At 39.3% G+C, this 24,115-nt stretch overlaps 1 protein-coding gene across 3 annotated transcripts in view; it reads right to left on the bottom strand.

Annotated features, from left to right (window-relative positions):
* Positions 1-5,706: 5,706 nt before the first annotated feature.
* LOC149283142 (scavenger receptor class A member 5-like) overlaps positions 5,707-24,115 on the bottom strand; it is a 99,331-nt gene continuing 80,922 nt past the window's right edge. The window contains exons 8-9 of one of the 3 annotated variants that reach the window (XM_089497932.1): positions 12,782-12,967; positions 5,707-5,843 (exon numbers count right to left, since the gene is read on the bottom strand). In XM_089497932.1, coding sequence (XP_089354058.1) covers positions 5,707-5,843; positions 12,782-12,967 — 323 coding nt within the window. Of the gene's footprint in view, positions 5,844-12,781; positions 12,977-24,115 lie in introns of all 3 variants that reach the window. The other 2 variants (XM_089497931.1, XM_089497930.1) reach the window with 2 other exon arrangements.

The raw sequence follows: 24,115 nt of genomic DNA on the forward strand, positions 1-24,115 counted from the left end.
GATATTTAACAATCCCGTATTGTATATATTATATTATAAATGTAGTATTTATCAGTTCTATGTTATTGTTACTTCAATAGCGCTACGGAATCTGCTGGCACTCTATTAATAAAATATAATGTTATAATGGAAAGTGAATATAGGAAAAACATGGTCCAAAATTGCAAAATGTCCAATTTTAATGGATTCTTTTTTTTTTTTTTTACCTCTTGTTCTTGATTAACACCTGACTGCTTAATGGGCTCATGGAACATTTTTGGTTGTGTAATTTACACGGCCACCCCATGAATCCAAATTAAATGACTCGTTCTAGAACATTTTGCTATAATACTTCATAACTTATAAACAAAGAAATTGACCGTTTTTCTTTCAGAACGACCCACTTAAACCAGACAAAGGAATCTGACATGAAAATAGCTGGAAAGCATCACGGGCAGTTATTTTGGTTCGTACAATGAATGATGTCAGCGTTCGACAGAATTTAATTGTGGTCGTCATGGAACATTTAGATGAAATTTAAATAAATGACAGACATCCAACGAGCTGGCAAGGAGCGCGGCCTCTAGCTAACAGATTGCCACACAATCAGGACTTCAACGATTATCTTGTTTGCCACGGTTGCCACGACATGCAATCTGTGAAAGCACAAGTCTACACGTGACCACACGGTCTTTCCAAATTGGGCTAAAACATGGGGTTTTTAAGTTAAAATTTACTTTCTGTGCCTTTCATAGCCTTTAGGGTTCAATGTAACAATGTCTTCCAGACATCCACAGATCCAGAGAAGTGAGACACGCTGATTGGGTTTGCTGTTTTTGCATGCAAATCCTGACCTGCCAACTCTCCTGAATTGGCCGGGATAGTCCTTAACATTCTGAGCATACCTGGGTTTGACTTAGAGTCTCTAAGAGAAGTGCTGCTTCTCCGAGACGCTTTCTTCATTCTCTGGGGAGGGGCAGGGATGTTAACCACGCCCACTACCTGCCTTATTCCCTCCCACTCATGCCTGTGTGGGACTAGAGCCATCCCATGCAGTGCTAGCCCTGCCTACACAGCCAGCTAGCCCTGCCTCTTGTAAAGCCATTCCCCCCCAATGAGGTATGATTGCTACCTGAAGCCCTCCCTCTCCATGGGAGTGTCTTCGTGAGGGGTGGGAATAGCTGTCAATAAGGGCGAGCATACCCCAGATAGCTTAAAGAAAAGGGAAATAGGGTGGGGAGTGGCTGTGCCCTAAATGCCCCAACATGGAGCACAGTGACCCAGAGAAGAAGTGCTTCGTCCATTGTGTTCCCAGGTATTCATTTGACACACCATCACACATATACGCACACACAGATACACAGTCATACACTAACACAAACACACTAACACCTCTTGCCACAGTCTTCTTTTTGGGGCAAAGTAACTGAATATTTTCAAACAAATATCAATTAACATTTTTGCGTTTTTTTGAGGAGCAAAATGGAATAGATAAGCAAAGTGGTCATCAGGGTCTTAAGATAAAACTTATGAAAGCCATGTTTTGAGTCAATTGAACAAGGTATAATTATTGAATGTTACAGAATGTTTTAAAATATGTTTTATGTCAAATATCTAACTTTTTCTTTCAAGTGATACTTTTGGCCCCCACAATGCCCTTTGGCCTAATATACACATTCTGACAAAAAAAGGACAATTATACCAAATTATCTTGTTCTAGCGCAAACCTTATGTGGAAAAAAGTGTGGACGCCACAAGTAGAAGTTGAAATCTATTTGATATATTCATATAATTTTTAATTGTGATGGTTTTTCTTTTTATTGAGCTGTGAGGGCCAGCATAAATTTTCCTGGGGTGGAATAGTCACTTAAATCAGCTTATGATGGAAGTCAAAAGGCAAAGTAAGTTCTCAAAAAATCTAATTTGATATAAGAATACTTTACTAAACCTCCAAACTTTTTGGATCCAATAAACAAATTTCTTCAGAAAACAATTTATCATTTAAATATTTGGCCAGTGGAATAATGTATTATTTGGCAATGTTTTGATAAATGCAAATTACAGACTTTAACAGAGTCAGGATGTTTTATGTGCTATTTTTCTGATGCGTTTATTATGCCTCGCCCAAGAAACCGCTGTGACCTCCTCCGTTGTTTATGTCTTTTGCCTTTTTAGGGGCGAAAATTAGGAAAAAAGCCAACATTATTCATAGTTTGCTCATTGTGTACAGCAATGCTCATTGAAAACCAAAATATGTTCACATCTAGGTCGCTGTTCGGTAATCCACTGCCTAGCTTTAGAGGTAGCTAAATAGGAAGTCGAGGTGAAACAGGAAGTGACATCTCTTAGGTCTTCCTAGGTCCATTGTCCCCCTGCCCTGGTAAACATTTTGAGTACGGACGTATTTCCTTGTATTTTTTTGGATGATCGAAAAGCACGTTTACATTTTTTTTCTCTCTATCGTTTAAAGAAGCGGTAAAATAAACCAAAACAGAATAAATTTAAATCTTTTTAAAATACTGCCCGATTAAATGAATCACGCTTATGGAAAAAGATTGGAATAAAAAAGAAAAGGCAATTGACCGAGACTTGATTACATTTTGGATAAAAATGGTTTTGTTTAGATATTTAACAATCCCACAAAGTCTCATACTTTTTACTGCTATTCAGCCATTATTTACCCTTTTTTGTTACCATTTAAAATCGAGTATTTTAAGCAATAGAGTGGCTTCGTGGGAGGTTAATGCCTCTAACTGGGGTACAATCACTAGCGATAGTGGCTTTAAGTGGCCGATTTAGGGATAAAATGGCCCTGGCACCTCCAAATGACATACGTGTGGTAACCGCTTGGATACATGCGGCCCCATGTTACTTTTTCGTACAGAATCTAGATGCTCTTTTCTAATGGGGTCAATATGGCCAGTGGCCCACCAGGCTTTGGCTTGAGTGCCCCTTGGCCAGTCCAGGCCTGGGTTTTAGAAAGTCAAAAAATATCGATAATTAAAAAAAAAAAAAGCATTATTTCTTTGGAATCAACAATGAAATCATTAAAATGATTTAGCATAGGAAGGAATAATGTTACCAGACATAACGGGCCGGGCCGCTGCCAAGCGATGCCTTCATAACCTTTATAAGACGCTGAGCTAAATGTTCATGTTTCTGCCCAAATGCATCCCATGTGTTTGGTCCTTTTCCCGGAGTGCCCATGGCCGTTGAATAAGGGAGGTTTTTGTTTTTCTTGATCTCATTAAAATGTATATTTCAGGAAACAGCATGAAACGCTGCACCTGCTTCCTTGGCTCACAATGAAGAATATGAGCAAAGACGCGAGTCGTATAACAGATAAAGAACTATTGACCCTTTGTGAACATGCAGTCTTTCGTTAAAATTGACACCTTTCACTGGGGCAACAAGATGTAAAGTTACATAAGATTTCAGGACCTCGGATCTCTTCTTCAGCTTCGTTCTGCGCATGTTTCCACTTTATCCTAGATTCAGAATGTGTAAATTCCCTCACTGTATTAGCCTCTAGCCCTGCTGGGAGGCTCTTCCACTTATCTACCACCCTCTTAGTAGAGGGTAGATTCTGGTCGCTTGTAACTTTTCTCTTCCTTTGAAATAAACTCCCCTCCTGTACTTTGTTAAATCCCTTTAATATATTTAAATGCATCTCCCTCTCTCTCTTCTCTCCCCCAAGCCTGATCATTTTTATAATGCAAACCACTTACCATTTTAATTGTCCTCCTCTGAATAAGTCAATATCCTTCTGGAGATGGGGGTCTCCCTACCTGCACCCAAGACTCTAGTGAGGTCTGACCAGGGATCTGTAACATTGCAGAACCACTTTTCTCATTCTGCTTCTAATGCCTCTCGCTATACAACCCAACACCCTGCTTGCTTTGTTCAATTGTCTGCTTTCCCTTAAGTCCTCAACAATAAGTTCACCTAAATCTGTCTCCTATGTTATATCGGACAGAAAAGTGCCCCCAATGCTGTATTCTGCCACTGGATTTTTATTACCCAACTTCGTTATCTTACATTTATCCACGTTAAACTGTAGCTGCTACATTCTTGGCCATTCTTCAAGTTTACATTACTCACTTGTCATTTGGCTTGTTCCACCACAAATGCTCTCTACTCATCACAAAAAATGTGAGCTCTTGTGATGAGACCCTGTATTTACTGTGAGAGTAACGCAGATGGAACACTAAATATATTTTCGTTATTTGGTAATATCCAGACATAAGTTATCCTCCAGTATTTCATTGTGTTCCAACACGCGCCCAATATTTGATTTATTTATGCAGTACATAAACCTAACCATTACAACATAAAAATACTTAACGTTTATTACATCATTCAGTCATATTTGAAATGCTTTAATAACTATTTTGTTTTTTCTTGCAATCAGAATGTAGAAAGAGTATGTCAGATGCATTGTGAAAAATACCGGCAGGCTGTTTGCTTTAAAAAAAATGACCAATTAAAGCTTAATAAAGCTAAATTTAAAGCTAAATACGATTTATTGTCTTATTTTTAATGAGATTCTTCGAACCAACAAGCAATTGTAAAATTGAAAACAAAAATTAAAAGGATATTTTTGTAATCAACATAACAGAAATTCTTTGGGTTTGCTATAAAAGGCACGATGAAGATTTACAAAAGTTATAATATTTAGAATAAAAAAAACATTTTTTTATTTAAAGCAGATCTAACTATCCTACATTTTACAGTCCTATACAACATAAATGTATTAGTCCAGATTATGTGTATACCATGGGCATACTCTTGTCCTCTATTAATATTCCTCTGCATTAATATTTCACCCCCCCCCCACAAATTTTGTTTCTCCCTATTCAAAAAAGTGGAAAAAATGGTCTGATTTATATTAGCCTTTTGTATATTCTTCAGCTCTATTTGAGCAAGGCAAACACATACTGCCATTGACGAATAATAGAAATGCTCGGTCTTAATCATCCGACATTACTGTATACATTTCTAGGGGGTTATTACTGTATACATCGCTAGGGGGTTATTACTGTATACAGCACTGGGGGTTATATTACTGTATACAGCGCTGGGGTTATATTACTGTATACAGCACTGGGGGTTATTACTGTATACAGCACTGGGGGTTATTACTGTATACAGTGCTGGGGGTTATAATTGTATACAGCGCTGGGGTTATATTACTGTATACAGCGCTGGGGAGTTATTACCGTATACAGCGCTGGGGGTTATTATTGTATACAGCGCTTGGGTTAAATACTTTTTCATGGGTCTTGCCTTTCAAGGCCTCTTGAGATGCACCTCATCCCAAATTTAGGAAATGACCACAGAACAGATCCCACAAACCCCTGACATAACAAACTGTGCTTTATTTACTTATCACTCTGCTATCAACTATATCACGTATGACAACTTACGATACAGCTCTTGGATATTAAATGCATTTTTTGCGATATAAAAGCCATTTTTTTTTGTTAATTTTGGCCCCTGCAATAACTGAATGTATATTACTTAAAAACGGAAGTGCTTGTGGAAACATCCGCCGATATGCTCTATGAGAAAAGTCTCTCCGGTACTCATACGCAAAACCCGTTCACTCATGCTAACACCCATGAGCAGTTGGGAGATTCCACCATCTTTGATCTTGAAGTCGGCTCAGGAATGGATCATTTTAGTAGCTCCAAAAACCGCGTCCCCGTCTCCTTTTTTGTCCCCGGCTCATTCTTTTATACACGTCACCCCAGCGTCCTCAGCATGTCCACAGTTAGTCTTGCCAAAACCTCCAAAGTAACACTTCATGATGGAGTCCTCTGTCCCTTTGCAAGCAACATCATCCATCCAGATCCTCCCCACACCTGTGAAAAGAGAAGAGCGCCCGTTAGCGATCCTAACCCGAACAATGTATGTGCATACTTTCCAAGTGTCCCTGTTTTCTGTGGACAGTCTTAATTTTCCGGCACTGTCCTTGTGCCCCAGATTATCTAGTTGGGGAGATAATCTTATCGCACTTGAACAGCCCGGGAGCTGTAAAATCAATGAAGAATCCCTTAGAATATACAATGCAAGTGCTATTAACCCAATAAATACCACTGCATTTACTTAGCCCCCCCTGCCCCCCAGGATCTAGCTTTAGGGCAACTTCAGGTAACCTCGGAGCAGACTTTGCTTTTTTTTTTAAAAACCTCCAATGATCAAAAATGTTACATCGATAACAAGGTTTATTTAAAAAAAATGTGCTAAAAGATTTGGTTAAAAAAAAAAAAGAAAACTCTAAGCAATTAAGATGTAGAGTTACATAATCTTTGAAGACCTCAAATGTCTCTTGTTCAGATGAATTCTTGTGCTCTAAAAGGTATCACAAACTTATCTGGGACCAAGAAGGAAATATCTTTTTTTTTTTTTTTAATAAAACATTATTTATGGATTAGAGTGTTTACAGTCAGAGGTTGGGCAAATTCTGAAATATTCTCACGAGGTTTGAAATATGTGCAGAACGCAATAAATTTCATAAAAATGCAGATCTTCGCCTGAACATCGGTGTCCGCGCCTCACTTCCACGATTTATTCGCTTTCGGCATGTTCAGTGTACGTTGTGGGAGAGGAGGTCTGACGGCGATATAACAATTTATGCCAACATGACCCAGGATAATTCAATTTAACCCCATGAGTTATATGCAATATTTAACATACCAAACCAGGAAGGCAAAGAGTTAAATGGGTCAGTCACCTGCCAGACACACAGGTAACAGCCAGAAGATGGGGGGGGTTGCAATCAATTTTTAGAAATTCTGTTGGCAGTTGTGCGTCCCATTAGTCAAAAATACACAGAGTGATATGAGCTTTGGGGACCTCAGAGGTGTCTTCTTCAGATGCGAAAGGAAAAGACCTCTGAGCTCCTGACTAAATCTTTTTCTCGTTACTCGGGGACTCTCCACAGGGCAAGGCTATTAAACGATACGCCACGCTCAGATAGTCTACATTAATTTGTGTTTCTGAAGATTCTTAGAGGCTCACCTTCAAGAATTAAACACAATGTTGTATATGGTAACGTGGCGCAGCACTGAAGAGATATGGGGTTTTTTTTCACATTGTTCCAATAAACATTTTAGCCGTAGATCTGGTGGCCGCCATCGTGATATTTTGGCTACATTCCAAACTCAAGCACCACACTAAGGTGATTCTTTATGGCAATGCTAATGAAGTCCTCCTTTAAGAACGGTTTGCTCAGACATGACCCCCCTGGCTTCTAACTACCTTATCTTGGGGACAAGGTCCAGAGAAATACGGAATGTTTTTTTCCATTCTCTACTGAGCTGGTTCACGGACTTCTACAGGGCTATCCATCATGCCGTAGACACAGGACCCCAGAGCTCGAAGGCATTAACCATTTACGCACCAACCACGTATCTGATACATGTTGGCGAGGTAGAACCCAAGAGTTAAAACATTATCCTAGTTTACCTGCCTAAAGTCTCTGGTCTGTGGGGACTTGAATGACTAAAACACTGCCATAAAGCAGTCTCGTTGTGAAGTACTTAAGTGGCATGCTGATGTTGTGGTAACCCAAATGGCAATCTCCAGATCAGATCCTAAGGCAGCATGTATCAATAAGAAGTAAAAGGCACATTCTTCACCCACACAACACTACTTTGTATCGCTCTGTAGTCCAAATAATTGGAGAGCCCCAAATAATTCATGCACCAGGGCCTCCTACTAACCCCCTCCGCATCATATTTTTGGATATAATAGGTGTAATTTTGGATTGACGCACATATTTGATGTGTTTCTTTTCCGTTGTTTAAAACACATAATTGAATGTGTACCGATTGTGCTGTGATTACATGTGCTTTCCATTTTATGGGTTCTTCACGGCAAAATCATTTTAAAACAAAAAGAAACATAATAATAATAATAATAATAATAGGGCTTTTGTCGGCGGGAGGAATAGTCATAGTTTATCTTTGGTTAAAACTCACAATGGTATATTGCCAATGTTTCACTTTTTATCTGATGGGAATATGTGGACGTTCCCTTAGATGCCAGCCCTTTTCCAAGGACAGAAATGTTTTTTGTTTTGTTTAATGTAGTTAAATGTTCTGTTACGCATTTGGCATTAGTTCCACGCATCGGTCAGTCCTTGAAATACTGGATTCTACAGCTTGATTGATTGCTATATGGGTTCCTATGTAGCTGGTGATGGAGAATGTTTGGGCTTTAGATAAACTTTGGTGGGTACCCAAACTCACATGGTTTGTGCTGGCGCTGTCCCATTTCTATGCTGGCTCTGACTCGCTTTTCGCCACCTCTTTAGGGCCAAGAAAAGAAGTAAAGAAAATATAAACACAGATTTTAATGTTTATATGGGACGTTGTTACACTAAAGCAGTCTATCTAAGCACGAGTGCTCTAACACTTTCCTGAACTTGCATAGAAAAAAATACTTATTCGTAGGTTGGTTTAAGATTAGCAAAAGTAGAGACACGTAATAAATTCAATGTTTTTGCCAGCATTTTGTTAGCGAGTTCTAAATGGTTTCAGACTATGATGCATCCAGATGGTGACCCATTTATGAAAGGATCGAAAGAGGTAGTTTTTTTTTTAAGTTTGGCATCGGTTTAATTGATTCTCAAAAGTTTTGAGCCTGGAACCCAAGTGACAAAGGAATTGGTCAGAAAATGTCTTTGTCGGCGCCTAGCGGCCCATGGCATATATAATTGTTGAGATAAAACACAAAAATGGCCCGTGGTTCAGTGCTTCGGAAAAAAGTTGAATAAGCTGCCAAGAATGCGTCCAAACTAGGCCCATGATGGACACCAGATCCCCAAATGTTAATTCTTTGGGGGCTGCACTCCCTAAGGGAGATGTGACCCCTTCCTTCCCTGCCCTGCCAAAAAGCCTGCAGGAGGGTAAGATCTTTTGTCCTTCCCCATAAAAAGAAGGACCTCTGTAGGTCGTTAGAGGAAGGGGAGAGGAAGGGGCTACCCATAAGAGCTTACATGCCTCACCATAAAAAAATAATTTTTAGGTTTTCTTTTTATAAAAATAGGAATCTTTAGTAAAATCTATTTAAGAATGTAAAACATTTGGAACTATTATTATTATTATTATTTTTATAAAAAATTAAATATAATACATTCGAAAACTGATTTATAACTTGACAAACCTTTAGATATTTGTCTGGCCAATCATCTTTGGTAATCTTTGGTTCAGCTGCGGACCGGCAAATCGCAGACCTATGAAAATCTCCATATACTTTTTTTTTTTTATTTTATTTTTTTTTCTACGTGTTAGGTGAAAAAGTCTGGAAACTGCCTTTCCTCCTTGTTTTTGTTATTTTAAAATCTCGTTTCAAGAGTTTTATAAAACAAGTTATTTTTGGCCATAATGTGAATTGTAATGTCGACATCTGTTCTAGAAAATTAAAACGGAAATTGAGACCACACATTTTATATTGCATCTTAACAATAACACCATAAAAATGTCAAGCCTAACTATCGGTCAAAATAATATTTTGGAATAAAATGTAAAATATGTATTTTTATCCAAATATTTAATTTTTGGTTTTTAAATACGCACGCGCTGTGATCCGTCAGCATCTATCTACAAATCTGACAGATCAGTCAGGCCACGATGGGAGATCACGTTTCGTATCTGTAATTATCGGAAACGAGGAATTCCTTCACAGTAAACACTGCGTGTCGGACCGGCATCGCTTTCTCTACGTATATAAACATTCCCTGTGACTGAAATGTAAATTATTTCATAACATTTATTCACACCATAAAACTCAATTTTTATTATGTTTTCTTACCCAGAAGAGCCGTTTATTTTGGTGGTTGTAGGTTAACCCTTTAGTACAAGGGTAGCAAGCAGCTGTTATGGAACTACAGCGCTCGGTGACAACCAACAGTCTTAAAGGGACACTGCTGTTGTGATATGTAGTTTAATGCATATCAGCCGTCCCTTTAAATATTTGTAACCCATGCATGGACGGATTCTGTAGAAACCAGACGCTCAACATCTCCAAGACCGAGGTTCAGCATGTCAAGACATTTTGTACAATGTTCTGCTTCCAACTTTGTGGGAACAGTTTGGGGAAGCTCTTTTTTCTTCCGGCCTAAAGACATGCTTGGATGACTTTGTTGATGAAGAACTTGACCGGCCACACAGAGCCCTGACCTCAACCCCATCGAACACCTTTGGGATGAACTGGAACGGAGATTGTGAGCCGGGCGTCTCGTCCAACATCAGTGTCTGACCTCGCAAACGCTCTACTGGATGAACGGGCAAAAATTCCCACAGAAACTTCCCAGAAGGATGGAAGCCATTATATCATATTATTATATTAATGTCTATGTATTTAGAATGTGATGTCATCAATGTCCCTGTTGGTGTAATGGTCAGGCGTCCCAATACTTTTGTCTATGTAGTGTATCTCAATTTCACCAATCAAGCCATCCTCATCCAAGCAGCCCTTCTTCTTCCATCTCATTCTCCCTCAGCCTCTTAATAGAGTGTAAGCTTGCAATCTTATTGTTAATTTTCACCCTTCTCTATTATAATAGAGTTATGGAATCTGAATATAAAAAGTGATAATATTATGATGTGATGTCCTGATATAACCAGCAGTTTGACAGCAGACCAGGGATCCAAATTAATAAAATCTGATGGGTTTTAACGGCTAGAATTTTCTTCCCTCAACATATCTATATATGTATATATATATATATATATATATATATATATATATATATAAATTCAGAAAGGAGCAGATGAGCAAACAGCTGTCAAGAGTTTGGAATTTCTACAGAAGGAACATGTATTATTGGAATAAACTAAACTAATTCACTATTATGTTTTAGATGAGGATTCAGCCCATTCCTTCCGTTTCAGCCAAATGTTTTTTAAGTCAAAGCTACCGAGGGTTAAGGCTTAAGGTCCTACAAACCTTCAAAAAAAAAATCTTATTTATTTAAGAACATATATTTATTTAGAAGGTTAAAGAGGGTCTGCCCCTTCATTCAGCTGAAAGCTAATTCTGTTCCTTCGAAGATCAAAACGGAACGCGCTACGAAATAAACCAATTTAAAGCTCACGGGGTTTTTTTTAACACTGTAACCGAATTCCAACCCATCCAAAAGGAATTCAAGGGAATGAAATGAAAGTTTAACAAATCATGATGGATTCATTACATGAAAGGCATACGGATATTACTTCAACCACCCCCGTGCCTTGTAGGTCAAACAGTTTAGGGCTAAATGATTCCCATATGATCGAATAACGATAAAACCTAGCTTGGCCAAACTGGTTTGAACACCTTGGTAATCCTACAGACTTTAACCTAAACTGAACACAAGGATCAATTATGATGGTTTTAGAACCCTGTGACACCTAGCAAACATTCTGAGCTCCTAGGAAAGAGGGGTATCGGGCAGGGAGAGGAGGGCACAGGGATTTGGGGCCAAATGAAGGACTGGAGAAACCAAACAGCACCCATGGAGGGGGGGATGCCATTGGTGCTTGACCAGTTTAGCTTAAGGTTTCTGCTATTATGTAGCTCACATTATGAAGAAATGTCAATTAAATAAGAAATAATTGAAACAAAATATAAATATAATTATTAATAAGTAGGTGGTCATGTTAATAAATGACAGACATCACAGTCCCTTTAAGTCCCTTGAAAAACAATAGTTCTAACGTGTGAAGGATCATTCCTTCGGAACGTCATGTAATATTTCTAACGTGTGAAGGATCATTCATTCGGAACTTCATGTAACAGATAAAGGAAGTGTATGTCTCTTGAGTGATATTTCCCACAATGCTTTTCAAAAAACACGCTGGCCAACTAATAAATCCTGATGAAGACACCTCCGGGAATCATGATGTTCTCCTCTGCTCTTGTGACGTTACTCTCTTAAGGAAAAAGTTGTTCTTAATTATTGTCAATGAATTTCAAGCTGTTCTTTCCTTGGAAAAAAAGAAATGTTATGCGTTTTGGTTTTTGAGGTCTTGTTATTAAAAAATCTATTGCCAATCTCCGAAACCCCCTCTTTGTCCTGATGAAGAGGTTTATGCGATTCCTGCGTGACTGGATGCGGAATTCGCGGAGCCGACACCGCATGTGGTTTTGGTTATCGAGACAGGGTTATCACTGTGAGTGAATGGGCACAATTAATGGCCGGGTATGTCACAGTTTTTCCGTCTTCTGTGTCTGATCTTAATTAAAGGAACAGTCTCTCCATCATATATTTTTTAATATTTTTAATGCATGGAAAATTTACTGCATGTTCTTTAGTTAAGGGATTGGCATTTAAACAATGCTTGGCATTGCGCATGCGCTGGCCCGTGTGAGAGTTCCAGAGGGTCTAATGAGACCCCCCGTGTATACGCAGAAAATGCTCTTGCCAATGATGGTTGAGGTTGTCTTACAATGGAGACAGTAAAGGGCACAGAGAGTTACAGTTCTGTTGGTTCTTGCACCAGTTAAGGTTAGCAATGGAATGATACTGATATTGTGCGGTATGTACGGGAAGATAAATGGAAGTGACTCTTACTGCATACCACGTCTGGTCTGGCCATCTGCCACGCCAGGCAAATATCTGGTGGGCCACTTGCCAACAGCACCACACACTAACCCAATCTGCTGTTCCAGCCATTCGCAGCATTTACGTCATCAGGGGGCCGCTGGCCTTAAAGTACTTGTAGGACCTCCGTACCCCAGGTCTCTTAGGTGCGCCAACTGCAAATTATATTGCTCCATCATAAGGTAGGTGCAATAATATTCACGTTCTTACCTTGACCAAACCTGGCCGTCTTGTAAACCTCCTCAACTCCTTTGAAGCCCAGCATCCGGCAAACCACGTCACCATCTTTTTTGTCCCAGCCATCATCGCAAACCGTTCCCCAGCGGTTCTCGTGATAAACCTCCACGCGTCCTTCATGAGGCCCAGAGCCGTTCACAAGTCGAATCACCCGGTCTTCTACGGGCCCTAAAAAACACAACGCGTCACCTGACCTGTGAATAACTTCAGTTCTGTCTCCCTCATGATGACTAACAAAGAATTAACACGACGGAGCAGCATTCTGTCAGTTGCTATGGTATTAACACCACTTTCTAAACCAGAACCATGTTTTATACATAACCTCCAAACTAACGGTAATCATTTAATGGGAAACACACATTAATTGTGAATTTTTTGACAGCCAATTTTCTTTTTTTTCAGGATTTAAAACCTAAACAGGCATCTCGTAGCACACGAGATAATCTAGCACATGAGATAATCAGGAACATTCTCAGACAGACACATCTAATCAATAATGGAAAATCATCTCCGATTCATCATCTGATCGTTTACTCAGGAATGCCGACTGAATGCGTTACAAACACAGTGTATGATCGCTGCTTTGACAAATCGTCTACATGAGGAAGCAAGGATTATATTAATCTCATTAGAGATAACGATGAAAAATTATTAGGCAAAGACAACAAAAAGTATTTCGAAGAAGTGCCGCGGTTCTGTATTGTTACATGTTAGTCACGGCGACATATTCCTGTAACCAATGTAAAAACAAAATCTTAAGATTCCAAAGGAGGTTAGATGAAAAACAACATAGAAACATAGACTCTGACGGCCGATCGGCCCCATTCGGCCCCTGTCTCGTCTGCCCGTTTCTCCTGCTGTAAAGACTCAAACCTTAATCAGTTGTTGGTCTCGTCTTAGATTCAGGAGCTGTATGTCTATCCCATGCATGTTTAATACCCTGACTGTATTACACTCTACCACTTCTGCTGGGAGGCTGTTCCATTTATCTACCATCCTCTTGGACAAGTTCAAAACTAATTAATATACTATAGCACGAGCAGAAATAAGTAGAAAAATGTATAAAAGTATATATTGAGGCAGTGGCTGGCCACACACTGCAGCACCCGATCTGTTGCTGATCTGAGTGGCACATCGAGTGAGTGTGTGGCGCTTTTGGCCAGCAGCCATCCAGGTGTTTTCCCAATGTGCGATAGGGCCAGTCTGGGCCTGCATGTTATTATATAACTTTTGTTGTATATGTTCCGAGTGGGTATTTTGTTTCTTAAATTTAAGCTGTTGAGGGGGACGTTTATTAAAGCTCTCATTGTGTATTTGGTTTTTCAACACGGGCAATTATTTTGTAGATATTTGTTTAAAATTAGGGACTATGTGTTTGTGGCAGAATTAGCATCACATCATCAGGTGAGGGTGGGACCTTCTGGCCCTTTTCTCTCCAAGGTTGGCACCACCCCATTGGCCCCTGGCCCCCAACCGGAGAACTAACATACATAGTGGCACAGATATATGTGCATGTACATATGTATAATTACGCAAACTTACACACTCATGCTAACGCACACATACTTACACATACTCTCACACTAGTACACACACACTCATGCTAATACATACTTCTTCTAACACACACTTACACATACAAATTCTTACCCCGTCCAGTCTCACATTTACCGAGTGGCCCGTTTTGCTTCGGCCCTTTGGGGACAATTTGGGCATGCCAAGGAGTCGATTGGCCCACTGCCCCCTAGGCCAACCCACCCCTGTTAATGAATATCTGGTTGGATGATTTGAGCAGTGATTGGGAGCTGGGAAAAGTTCTGTCAAAGCTGCTGTAGAAAAAAATATTTTTCCAAACTGGTGATCCAAAACACTTAATGGTGCTGTTCCACTTAGACAATATTCCCAAGTTCCCTAAATACTTAAATGTACCATTTTTCGGTGATTTCATGTTGAAAAACGTTCATCGTAATCTCTCTGCACTGCTCTGTTCTGACATCACAGAAAGGGGTGTTTGCTTGAAGATCTATTAGTTTAAAGGCGACTGGGAGAGGCTGTAGTAGGTCAGACTACTGTGATGTAATACATAGAGGAGGCGCTTTGGAAGAAAGACAGAACTCTGTTGCTAAACAGCTGTAGTATCTCAATAAACCTTTTAATGCAGTTTTGAGTGACAGGAGGAAAAAAAAAGCCAGATAGGCTTCTTATTCGTCCCTCTCCATGACGCAGAACTTATCTGGTGATATTTTATGAGCCCCCCTAGATGGAACATCAAGTCAAAGAACATCTCAGATCCTATGGTGTGGGGATATAATCCATGTATCTTGCATCATCTTCTTGACTTCTTCAATATAACTGAAACTTTCCAGACTCTATCATTAATGTCTGTGCATGTCTTAGACGCCATGAAAAATCCTGATCATGAATCTTTTCAGCCCAAACTACCGCCGCGAAAGGGGTGCCTTCTATACCTTTAATGTCTGACCTGTTCTATGTAACTAGAACATAATGTAACCCCTTATATAAAGGCTAAATATAAGAATTATATAAAGGTTACATAAGAAAGGCACCTGAGATAAGGAAACCCAAATGGTTTTAAAAAGCTTTATAATAAAATTAATTTTTAAAACTCTATGTCGGCAGCATTGGCGGTGGCATTGTAATCACAAGATCTGGTAGTAATTATAGCTTGAGCTAAACAGATCTAATTAAATTAGACAATTTTGCTTTTCTTTTAATCTCCACTCTTGGCTAAATTAAATTTTTATTTAATCCTACAATAATAAGAATCATGAAAGCGTGTTTTGTTGTAGCCTTTGTATTGCAGTGACAGAAGAGATTAAAAAACTAAAAAACTTGCTAAATAATGCTAGCTATTTTTGGGCTTTTATTTAGTCTTTTTCTTTTGAGTCTTTCACGTTTCTCCATGATATCGATAATACCGATTAAATAATTTCAGTAATTTCACAACATTTTAATACTGTCTAACTCATAGGGACTTTGTTACAAAAGCGTTACACATACCCACCGAAAGTTGAAGGCATCATGCGTCAATATTGAATGGAGGGCTTAGCCTTTCCTGATGTGGGTGGTAGAGCATGTCCTGTGTGTGTGTGTGTGTTTGGGTGTCGGTATTGCAGAGCCTGTCCTGGTGTGTATGTGTTTCAGTATCGGTATGGCAGAGCCTGTCCTGGTGTGTGTGTTGGAGCGTTGGTGAGGCAGAGATTGTCCTGGTGTGTGTTTGTGTGTTGGTGTCTATTTGGTCATTTGTTTTCTGGCATTTTACTTACTATAGGAATAAATTGAACTATTTCATTTTTACTCCCTCCTGAATTTGTAGTCACTTTAGAGGAAAAAATATTCTAGGCCCAGTGAGAGGAAAAGTAAAGGTTTTGTGTTAACTCTATTTCCATCTGCATATCTTATTAAAAAGGATCCAGTAGCACTAAATTGTGGCTTCAGGCATCCCGTGTATGATGACTTTTTTTAGTGTACTGATTACTCCCAATCCTATCACATAATATGCTATCCTATATCATCTGCTGAGCACTGATGACATCTTTATCAGAATATGTGGCTCTTTGTCATCTGCTCTGTTTATGGGGCAAATATTTCCACCCCCCGCTAGAGCCGCAAACAGACCTTGTATGTTTAGATTGTATTTGGACCACCAAAATAAAGCTAGATGCTCCTTACAGCTTAAAATCTAATTCCATTTATTCATTTTGTAGCCCTTCATTGAACTCTTCCCAATTCAGTCACAAAAATGGAGCTACGTATTCTACATTCTTCTAGACATAGCTTATAGTTATGGAGTCAACTAGTACCTGCACATCATTTCTACTGATGATTTTCTCAGTCAGACCCTATTTAGCTTATAATTACCGTACATGTTTTTATTTCCCAAATGCGTTACTTTGCATTTATCAGTAGTGAACCTCTTCTGCCTTTTCTTTAGCCATTCTTCCAAATGTTTTATTTCTAATTAGATTTTTTAGAAAACATGGTGTATCTACTGGCGTACACCTTGTTATCTGAGTGACAGCTGATGGGGGAGGGCTCCCAGATTTAGTTGCTATTCGCTTCACCGATCTTGGTGTAAAATCGCGTTTTGCTCACTGCAGGAAGGGATTATGGTATTTAACAGACATCAAAGTAACTTCTTTAAAACAACATCACATTGAGTGCTGAATTTATAACCATAAAACAATAAAAAAATTAAAATTGGTATCAATGCGACATCAGAAGAAATACTACTTCAGGTATACTACTGCTCCTGCCCGTTTTTATACCCCTATCTCCATGGGAATTTTTCCAATGGCTACCCAGGACTGCCTGTAATGGGAGGGAACTGGGTGGGGATCAAAGGAAAGTGGGTCGAATATGGGCAGGGAATAGGCGTGGCCACACATCACCACCTGACCAGTAAAAGCAGAAACTGCACCGGAGACTCCAGGTCAAACTCCTTCAGCTCCCAGGTACCTCTGTGTAATAATATAATAATTTACAAAATTGCTGATCGAATATATGGCATAATAAGGTACATAAGCCATCACTCTGTATTATATTTTTTCCTGCAGAAAGAACATTAGCCAAAAAAACACAATTAATTGCAATCTGCAGACTTTAGTTAGCCAAGTCAATAATCATCTGTTCTATTATTTCCTAATGATTTCGGTCACTGCCAAGTCAGCGACGTGCACTTGGAATAATTAGTCTTGGCAAAAGTTCTAAACCAAATTCAATTTGTTTCTAAAATCTAAACCGACAGAACGAGTGAACTCACTTCTTTATGAAAATTATTCTTAATGACACATCTGCAGATTGTACGGGAGCCTGACTGTAGCGGGGCTGGGTAAAAAAAACCTAATTATTATTATTTTATTTTGTATAACATAAGCGTGACGGACGCTGCACCCCCAAGTTAGGGAGGTTATTGAGAGTGCAATTTTATATTGACTTGCAGGGGTTAAACTGTAATATTTCACCCTCTTGTTCCCATCCGTATGTGTATTAAAAATAACCCACCATCTAGTCTGCATGTTACTTCCGTGTATTCTCTTTGTGCCCCTCTTTCCTCCCCTTATACCCTCTTGGAGCTTGGAATTTTTGTTGGGTAGGAGTGTCTTAAAGGCCCTAACATAATATAATTTGTAGAAATAGATAAAAAGTAATTTTTATTAACTATCGGATACGTGGTTCCAACAGGAAAACCATGTACTATATACAGAGCTGTGGAATATGTTGGCGCTATACAAATCAGTAATAATAATGAATGCGGAGAATGCTGATGCAATGGTTGGTGGGGGTCTAAGGGGGTCCCAGGAGTGCGGACTGCTTCTTCCCTCTTGTGTGTGTGTGGTGATAGAAGGGTTAATAATATGGAGACATGCTAGATATATACTTGAATTTTGGGCACACTTTTAAGTAGACTGCTGTGTTTTATTATAAATTTTAAGGTTTTTTTGTGCTTTACTTGCGGTTCCGCTTGTAGCCACCAGGGTGTCCAACGTAAAAATAACTTTAGGGAGCATTTATATGATAACCTTTGATTCTTTCTGTGCTCCTTCTCTAGCGGCGGACAGGTACATTATGAGTGTTCTCTGCCATATGTCTTGGGCCTCTTTTTACAGGGCAACTCGGTTTAACTTGGCCCCTGGGCTGACCGTTTCCAGCCTTCAAAGGCTTATATAAAGGGAGACAAAACATCGAACAGCCCCGCACAAGTATGATTTTACTGGCCTCGCTTAAAGACGCCTTATAGCCTTAGCCTTGGAACCAATCAACAACAATCCCCAACTTAACAATAGGTAAGAGGAAGGAATGGGGAGGATTAATCATCCTAATTTGGCATTAGTGTATTTAACTTTTCTTTCATATCTTGCTATAGTAAGCTCGGGAAATCGCTAATAAAAACAAAATGTTTGACCAAGGAAGTGATCTGTGCAGATGGGCTCGCCTTTCACGTGTCAGGAGTCGTGTCAGTTGTAAATGGTGGCACGTGGCTGCCCCCAAAGATTAATGGCCTGTTTGATAAAACATAATGTAACACTTGCATGTGGAACTTTATATTAACGCCCTAATGGATTGGAATGGCCCGTCTTTTTAACACCGCCGCCTCGTTCCTTAAACATAATATCCTACAGGATCAACAAATTGTTCTGCCAATTTCTGGACTTCACTAACAGCTAATAAAGGGGACTTAGCTTTAAAATCTCCTTGGGACCCATAAACCTGTTGCAATGTTATAAAAGCCAGCTCCGAACACTGCCGATTTGGGGGAAGTCTCCCCATGGGTCGAGGGACGGGTAAGGGGTGGTAGGAGGATTCCTTTACTGTAGAGATTGCAAACGGCAACTTAAATCCGATGTTTATTAACCCTGATGCAGATACCAAGTATGCAAACCAAATTAATTACGTAATTGGTGAAAATACTACATTTAGCAGAACCTCAGAACTAGACATGGGAGATAACCATACCTGCTTACTCCCCAGGTCTCCGGGTGAAGTGCTGCTTCCTGGGGTCTCCGGGGGTCTCTGCTGGTTCTCCGGCATGCAGGAGCAGCGTTTAGCCGTGCCTACTGCCAATTCTCCTCCCATTCCCATACAATCTGTAGCTTATTGGTGGCTTTGTACATGGGAAGTTCACCAATCCACTCCCTACAAAGAGGGTAGGCTGACCTGGGAACTTCCCAGGTATGACGATAATAGATACATTTGTGATAAAATGGGAAAAATTTTCTCTTTAAAGTATATAAAAAAATGTATAGAAATGAAATTGAACTAAAAAAAAAAAAGATTAAATATGTAGCACTAATGCCTCAACAAGCCTACACCCTCGGCCTGTTACCAAAAAAGTGTATCTCGGATATTTTAGGAGCGGATATTAATTTATTGCTTGCACGCTCTCCCAATGGGTGGCCAAACTCCTCACCCGGGCTTCTCTAACCTACACATTAAAATAATCGTGCACCGTCACGTGGCCGAGGTTAACACAGCGAGAGGATTTAACCATGCATGGGATAGGCAAATGGCTCCTGAAGATAAGGATCATGCACAGGATCGGTGAACACTGACCTTTACCAGTGATGGTGTGACTCGTCACCTCTTTCCTGATATCATGGGAAATGTGGATGCTTTCGATCAAAAACAAGTTCCACGAAATCGGACATTTCCTAGAAAACCCCTTCTGACATCATCATCATCTCCTGTAATCCAGGACTCTTTGTCTAATAGATTCTGGAGATTCCAGGCATTCCGAAGGGTGATTTATAGAGTGTGCGGGTTTTTGAGATTAGGATATATAGGCTTTTATGTTAATGTATTTTGACAGAACACACAGGGCTCCTTGATAACCTAGTAGGTAATTAATCTTTATACGGATAGTAATAGTCTGTTAGGGACTCCCAGAAAGAGTTCAGCGCATTATCTATGGTATGATCTCATGATCCACAGATTTTGGCCATCAGGGGACTCAGAATGAAGAACGGGACTGATCCCATTTCTATGTGGATGAACATCTAATGAAGGTCCCTCAATAAATCACATGATAAACTCATTATAGAAAATTGTGTGACCCGGCGAGGGTTTTTCAGAATGTTTTAGTTCCCTAAATAGTCCCTATAAAAATTACAACCCTCTAGGGCAGAGCAAATATCCGTAACAATCCGTTGGCCCTAGGACCAATACCTAGGTGCTTGGCAGTCGGCCATTTTGCCTCGGAGAAAAGATGGTCGTTTATATATCCAAATGTCACAACACATAAAATGCATCAATACGCGTAAAATGCATTTCCAAAGTCTATCATCAATCAGATAAATGCTTATGATAATAAGCATGGTGATTATGTTATCCTAGCCGAGCACCAGATGAGCGAATGTTTAAACTCGACCTAATTTTATTATATACACAGGACTTTCCTTTATAGAAATGTATATAGATGATGCAACCATGACAAAGAACGGTACATTATGGTAGAAAAATTTAGCTTTTAATTGGTGTTGTGTATGTTAACGAGAACGTGTATTTCGTTTAGTTTGGTGATCGATGTGACGTGCCCGATTATCTCATTGTATAGGAGAGAGAGGTTAGGCCACCCATTAGGAAAGCGGGCAAGCCATCAATATCTGCCCCCAAATTATCCAGTTTCACTTTTTGACTTTAAGCGAAGGGTGTAGACCTACAGAGTACTTTCTAGGTGACTTATTGGGTTATTAGCGCTACATATTTGTTTAACTCCAAGAATGCCAGCTACGAAGGAGATACGTGGCTAGGAAAGTGGGCTGAAAAGAGAAGAGGAGAAGCATTTGGGTCCATGGAGCAGGCAGCCAATATGGCTGCTTGCTACCATGGTAAGAATGAGGCAAAGAATGAGGTAAGAATGTTGCCAGATGATGTTTTATGAGATCAGCTGGCTGGCATACTGGAAAAAAAACATCCGGGCATCAGTGATTGAGATGTCGCAATGTCCCTTAAATTATAGGGAACAATATTATGTTTTTGATGGTTTTTAAGTTATATGCGTTCCTAAACCTGGCACTCAAAGGGGTAATCAGTTCAGCTGTGGGGAAAGCCACGGTCGGGCAGGACCACCCACCTACTTTACCCTGAAGAGCTACTTTGTGGCGCTCAGCTGCAAAATGTTGCGAGGTGGCCATGTAGAAGCTACAATGGAGATCTCTGCTTCAATAACACAAGCATACATTGATTCTACAGCTCCCAGGGCCAGTGCAAGGAGATGAGAAGACCTCCCCAACCGGCCCGAGATCCAAAAGCAGTACAGTGGGGCAGCTACCCAGAACAGAGCCCGGAAATCAGGACTGTCCCAAGAAAACCAAGACAACTGGGAGGTATGCCTTGACATCTAATCACAGGACGTCACGTAACCGCTTTTGCCCACAGGGCAGGGAGCGGGACACTTACCCTCTACAAATGGATTTCAGGTCATTTTTAATCTAAGTATAATTATATAATCAGAGTACACAAGCAACTAAAACGAGGAGGAGGCTCCCGATCTAATCGCTTGCAGATCGTGTAACACGGACATGGTATTTACAGAATATTTATGTGAAGCATCTGGAACGCAAAATTACACCAAAACAACGTTAATAATGCCGGGGTGGGATCATCTGACAATAACAGCATGAATCATTTGTGAGATACATTTCCACATACTGAGCAGGTTCTCTGCATTCATTTATATTTTTGGTTGAAAAGAACCAGTTTTTTTTCACTTGGACAAAATATTATTTGCACTCTCTAGGATGTTCAGCAAATAAACCTTATCGGATCAGTCATTTTAATCTTTCCTTTAAAGGTTTAATCATATAAAAACAAATGTTTCTATGACAACGACTTAACAGTGACTACTTGTGTGTCACATGATAAGCATTCCCTGAAAAAATTATTAATAAGCCAAAATATTGCTAGTTAACAGTTTAGGAGGCGAGGCTAATTGTTGTAGTTTTGCTATACATTTTATGAAAAAGTCTGATTACTGCCTTAAGCAGGCTGCCTAATATGGGTGGGGAGGAATAGGTTAAAAAAGTAAAAGAGCATACTGACAGCTAATCTACTGTCAACTGACATGCTGGTAAAAAAAAGCCTGGTCCCTGCTACATATTATATATTATATATTCTCCGGCCGTATAACTAATCCCGTCCTTATAACCCGTTATATCCTCTATATTCCTCATATTATATATTATATACTCTCCGGCCGTATAACTAATCCCGTCCTTATAACTAGACTTGTGCATTCGTCTTCGGGCGAACATGAAAACGAGCACGAAGAGGCCGTTTTTTTGTTCGTTCCGAAGACACGCCGAAGAGAATACAGTGCCGGCAAAACGTAGGAGAAGACGAAGACTCACAACCACGAAGAATCGAAGATTCTTCGTGATCGTCTTCGTTTTTGCCGCGCAGCCGCCAAAATTTCAAACAGGAGTGAGCTGATCTCGTCTGTCCAATCAGCTCACTCTTGTGACGTCACGCTAAGGGTCTCGTCCAATGCCTGTGCTGCTGTTTTTTTAATTCTGAAGGCGCCTTTATAAGACCAGAGCTTGCCTGAGAGATCCATTCATTTTTCGCTGTGACTGCTTTGGCAACACTGCTGTGCTGCATCCGAGCGTTACAGAGAGAGATTGTTCTGTTCTGTGTGAGACTGGTAAGCCTTAGCCTGCCATTTCTCACAGTGTACTTCATCCTCACTTCAGTGCTACTTAATATAATTAATAATAATAATTTGATTAATTTAATTTTTTTTATTTAATTTGTCATCAACTGTAGTGTAAGTGCTGTTGAGTTGACAGTGCACCCAGTGCCTCAGTGGCACTGGGGTGCCCTTGCCCTGGGCTGGCACTAGTGCCTATTGCCTGTCCTGCTTAAATAAATTAAATAGAATTTATAAATAATAATTTAATAGAATCTATAATTTAATAGTTCATTATTATATATATATATATTTGTCAGTCATATATATATATATATATTCTATAGTATACTAGTGTAGAGTGTACTGTAGACATTCATCTACTAGTGTCTAATTTAAAATCAGTAATATTAATTAATATAATTAATAATTGAATTCATTATAAAATTATATATATATTTGTCAGTTATAGTTAGTAATAGTATACTAGTGTAGAGTGTACTGTAGACATTCAAGACATCTACTAGTGTCTAATCTAAAATCAGTAATATCAATAATTCTATAATTCTTTCTTGTCTTAATAGTTAATTAAATTAGCTATAAATAAAAGTAATAATATTAAATAATTACTACTAGCGTATAGTTCAGCTAATCTTATTAGTACTGGTGCTGCAGCTCTATAGTTTGTGCTTTGTTTTAGCAACAGCAAGAGACCAAGTCAATTTTTCTTAATTAATCTTTCATTTTATTTCATTTGTTTTGCTCACCTCAGTCCATCAGTGAAGTGAACTTGTTGGGCTAGTGAGTGCAGCCGCATAAGTGCTGTGTTTTTTTTTGATCAGCAAGCAGTGACGTTAACTGTTTTGCAAAGATTTTCTCATTTATTTTACATTTTATTTCAATTTTATTAAAAGTACCCTTAGTGTTTTGCTCACCTCAGTCCATCAGTGAAGTGAACTTGTTGGGCTAGTGAGTGCAGCCAGCAGTGAAGCTAACTGTTTTGCTGTGACATTTTATTTTATTTCTAATTCTTTTCAAGAAAAATTGACTGTGACGAGCTGTACTAAGCAAAGCTTCAAGCTACTAGCTGTAGTACTAAAATAATTCTAATCTTCTTTAATCTTAATCTATAATATATTATAAATAATATATAACAATAT

This window comes from Sceloporus occidentalis, unplaced genomic scaffold (genome assembly GCF_023333645.1).
Source record: "Sceloporus occidentalis isolate IW3139 unplaced genomic scaffold, rSceOcc1.0.p SCAF_111, whole genome shotgun sequence".
Classification (NCBI taxonomy): domain Eukaryota; kingdom Metazoa; phylum Chordata; class Lepidosauria; order Squamata; family Phrynosomatidae; genus Sceloporus; species Sceloporus occidentalis.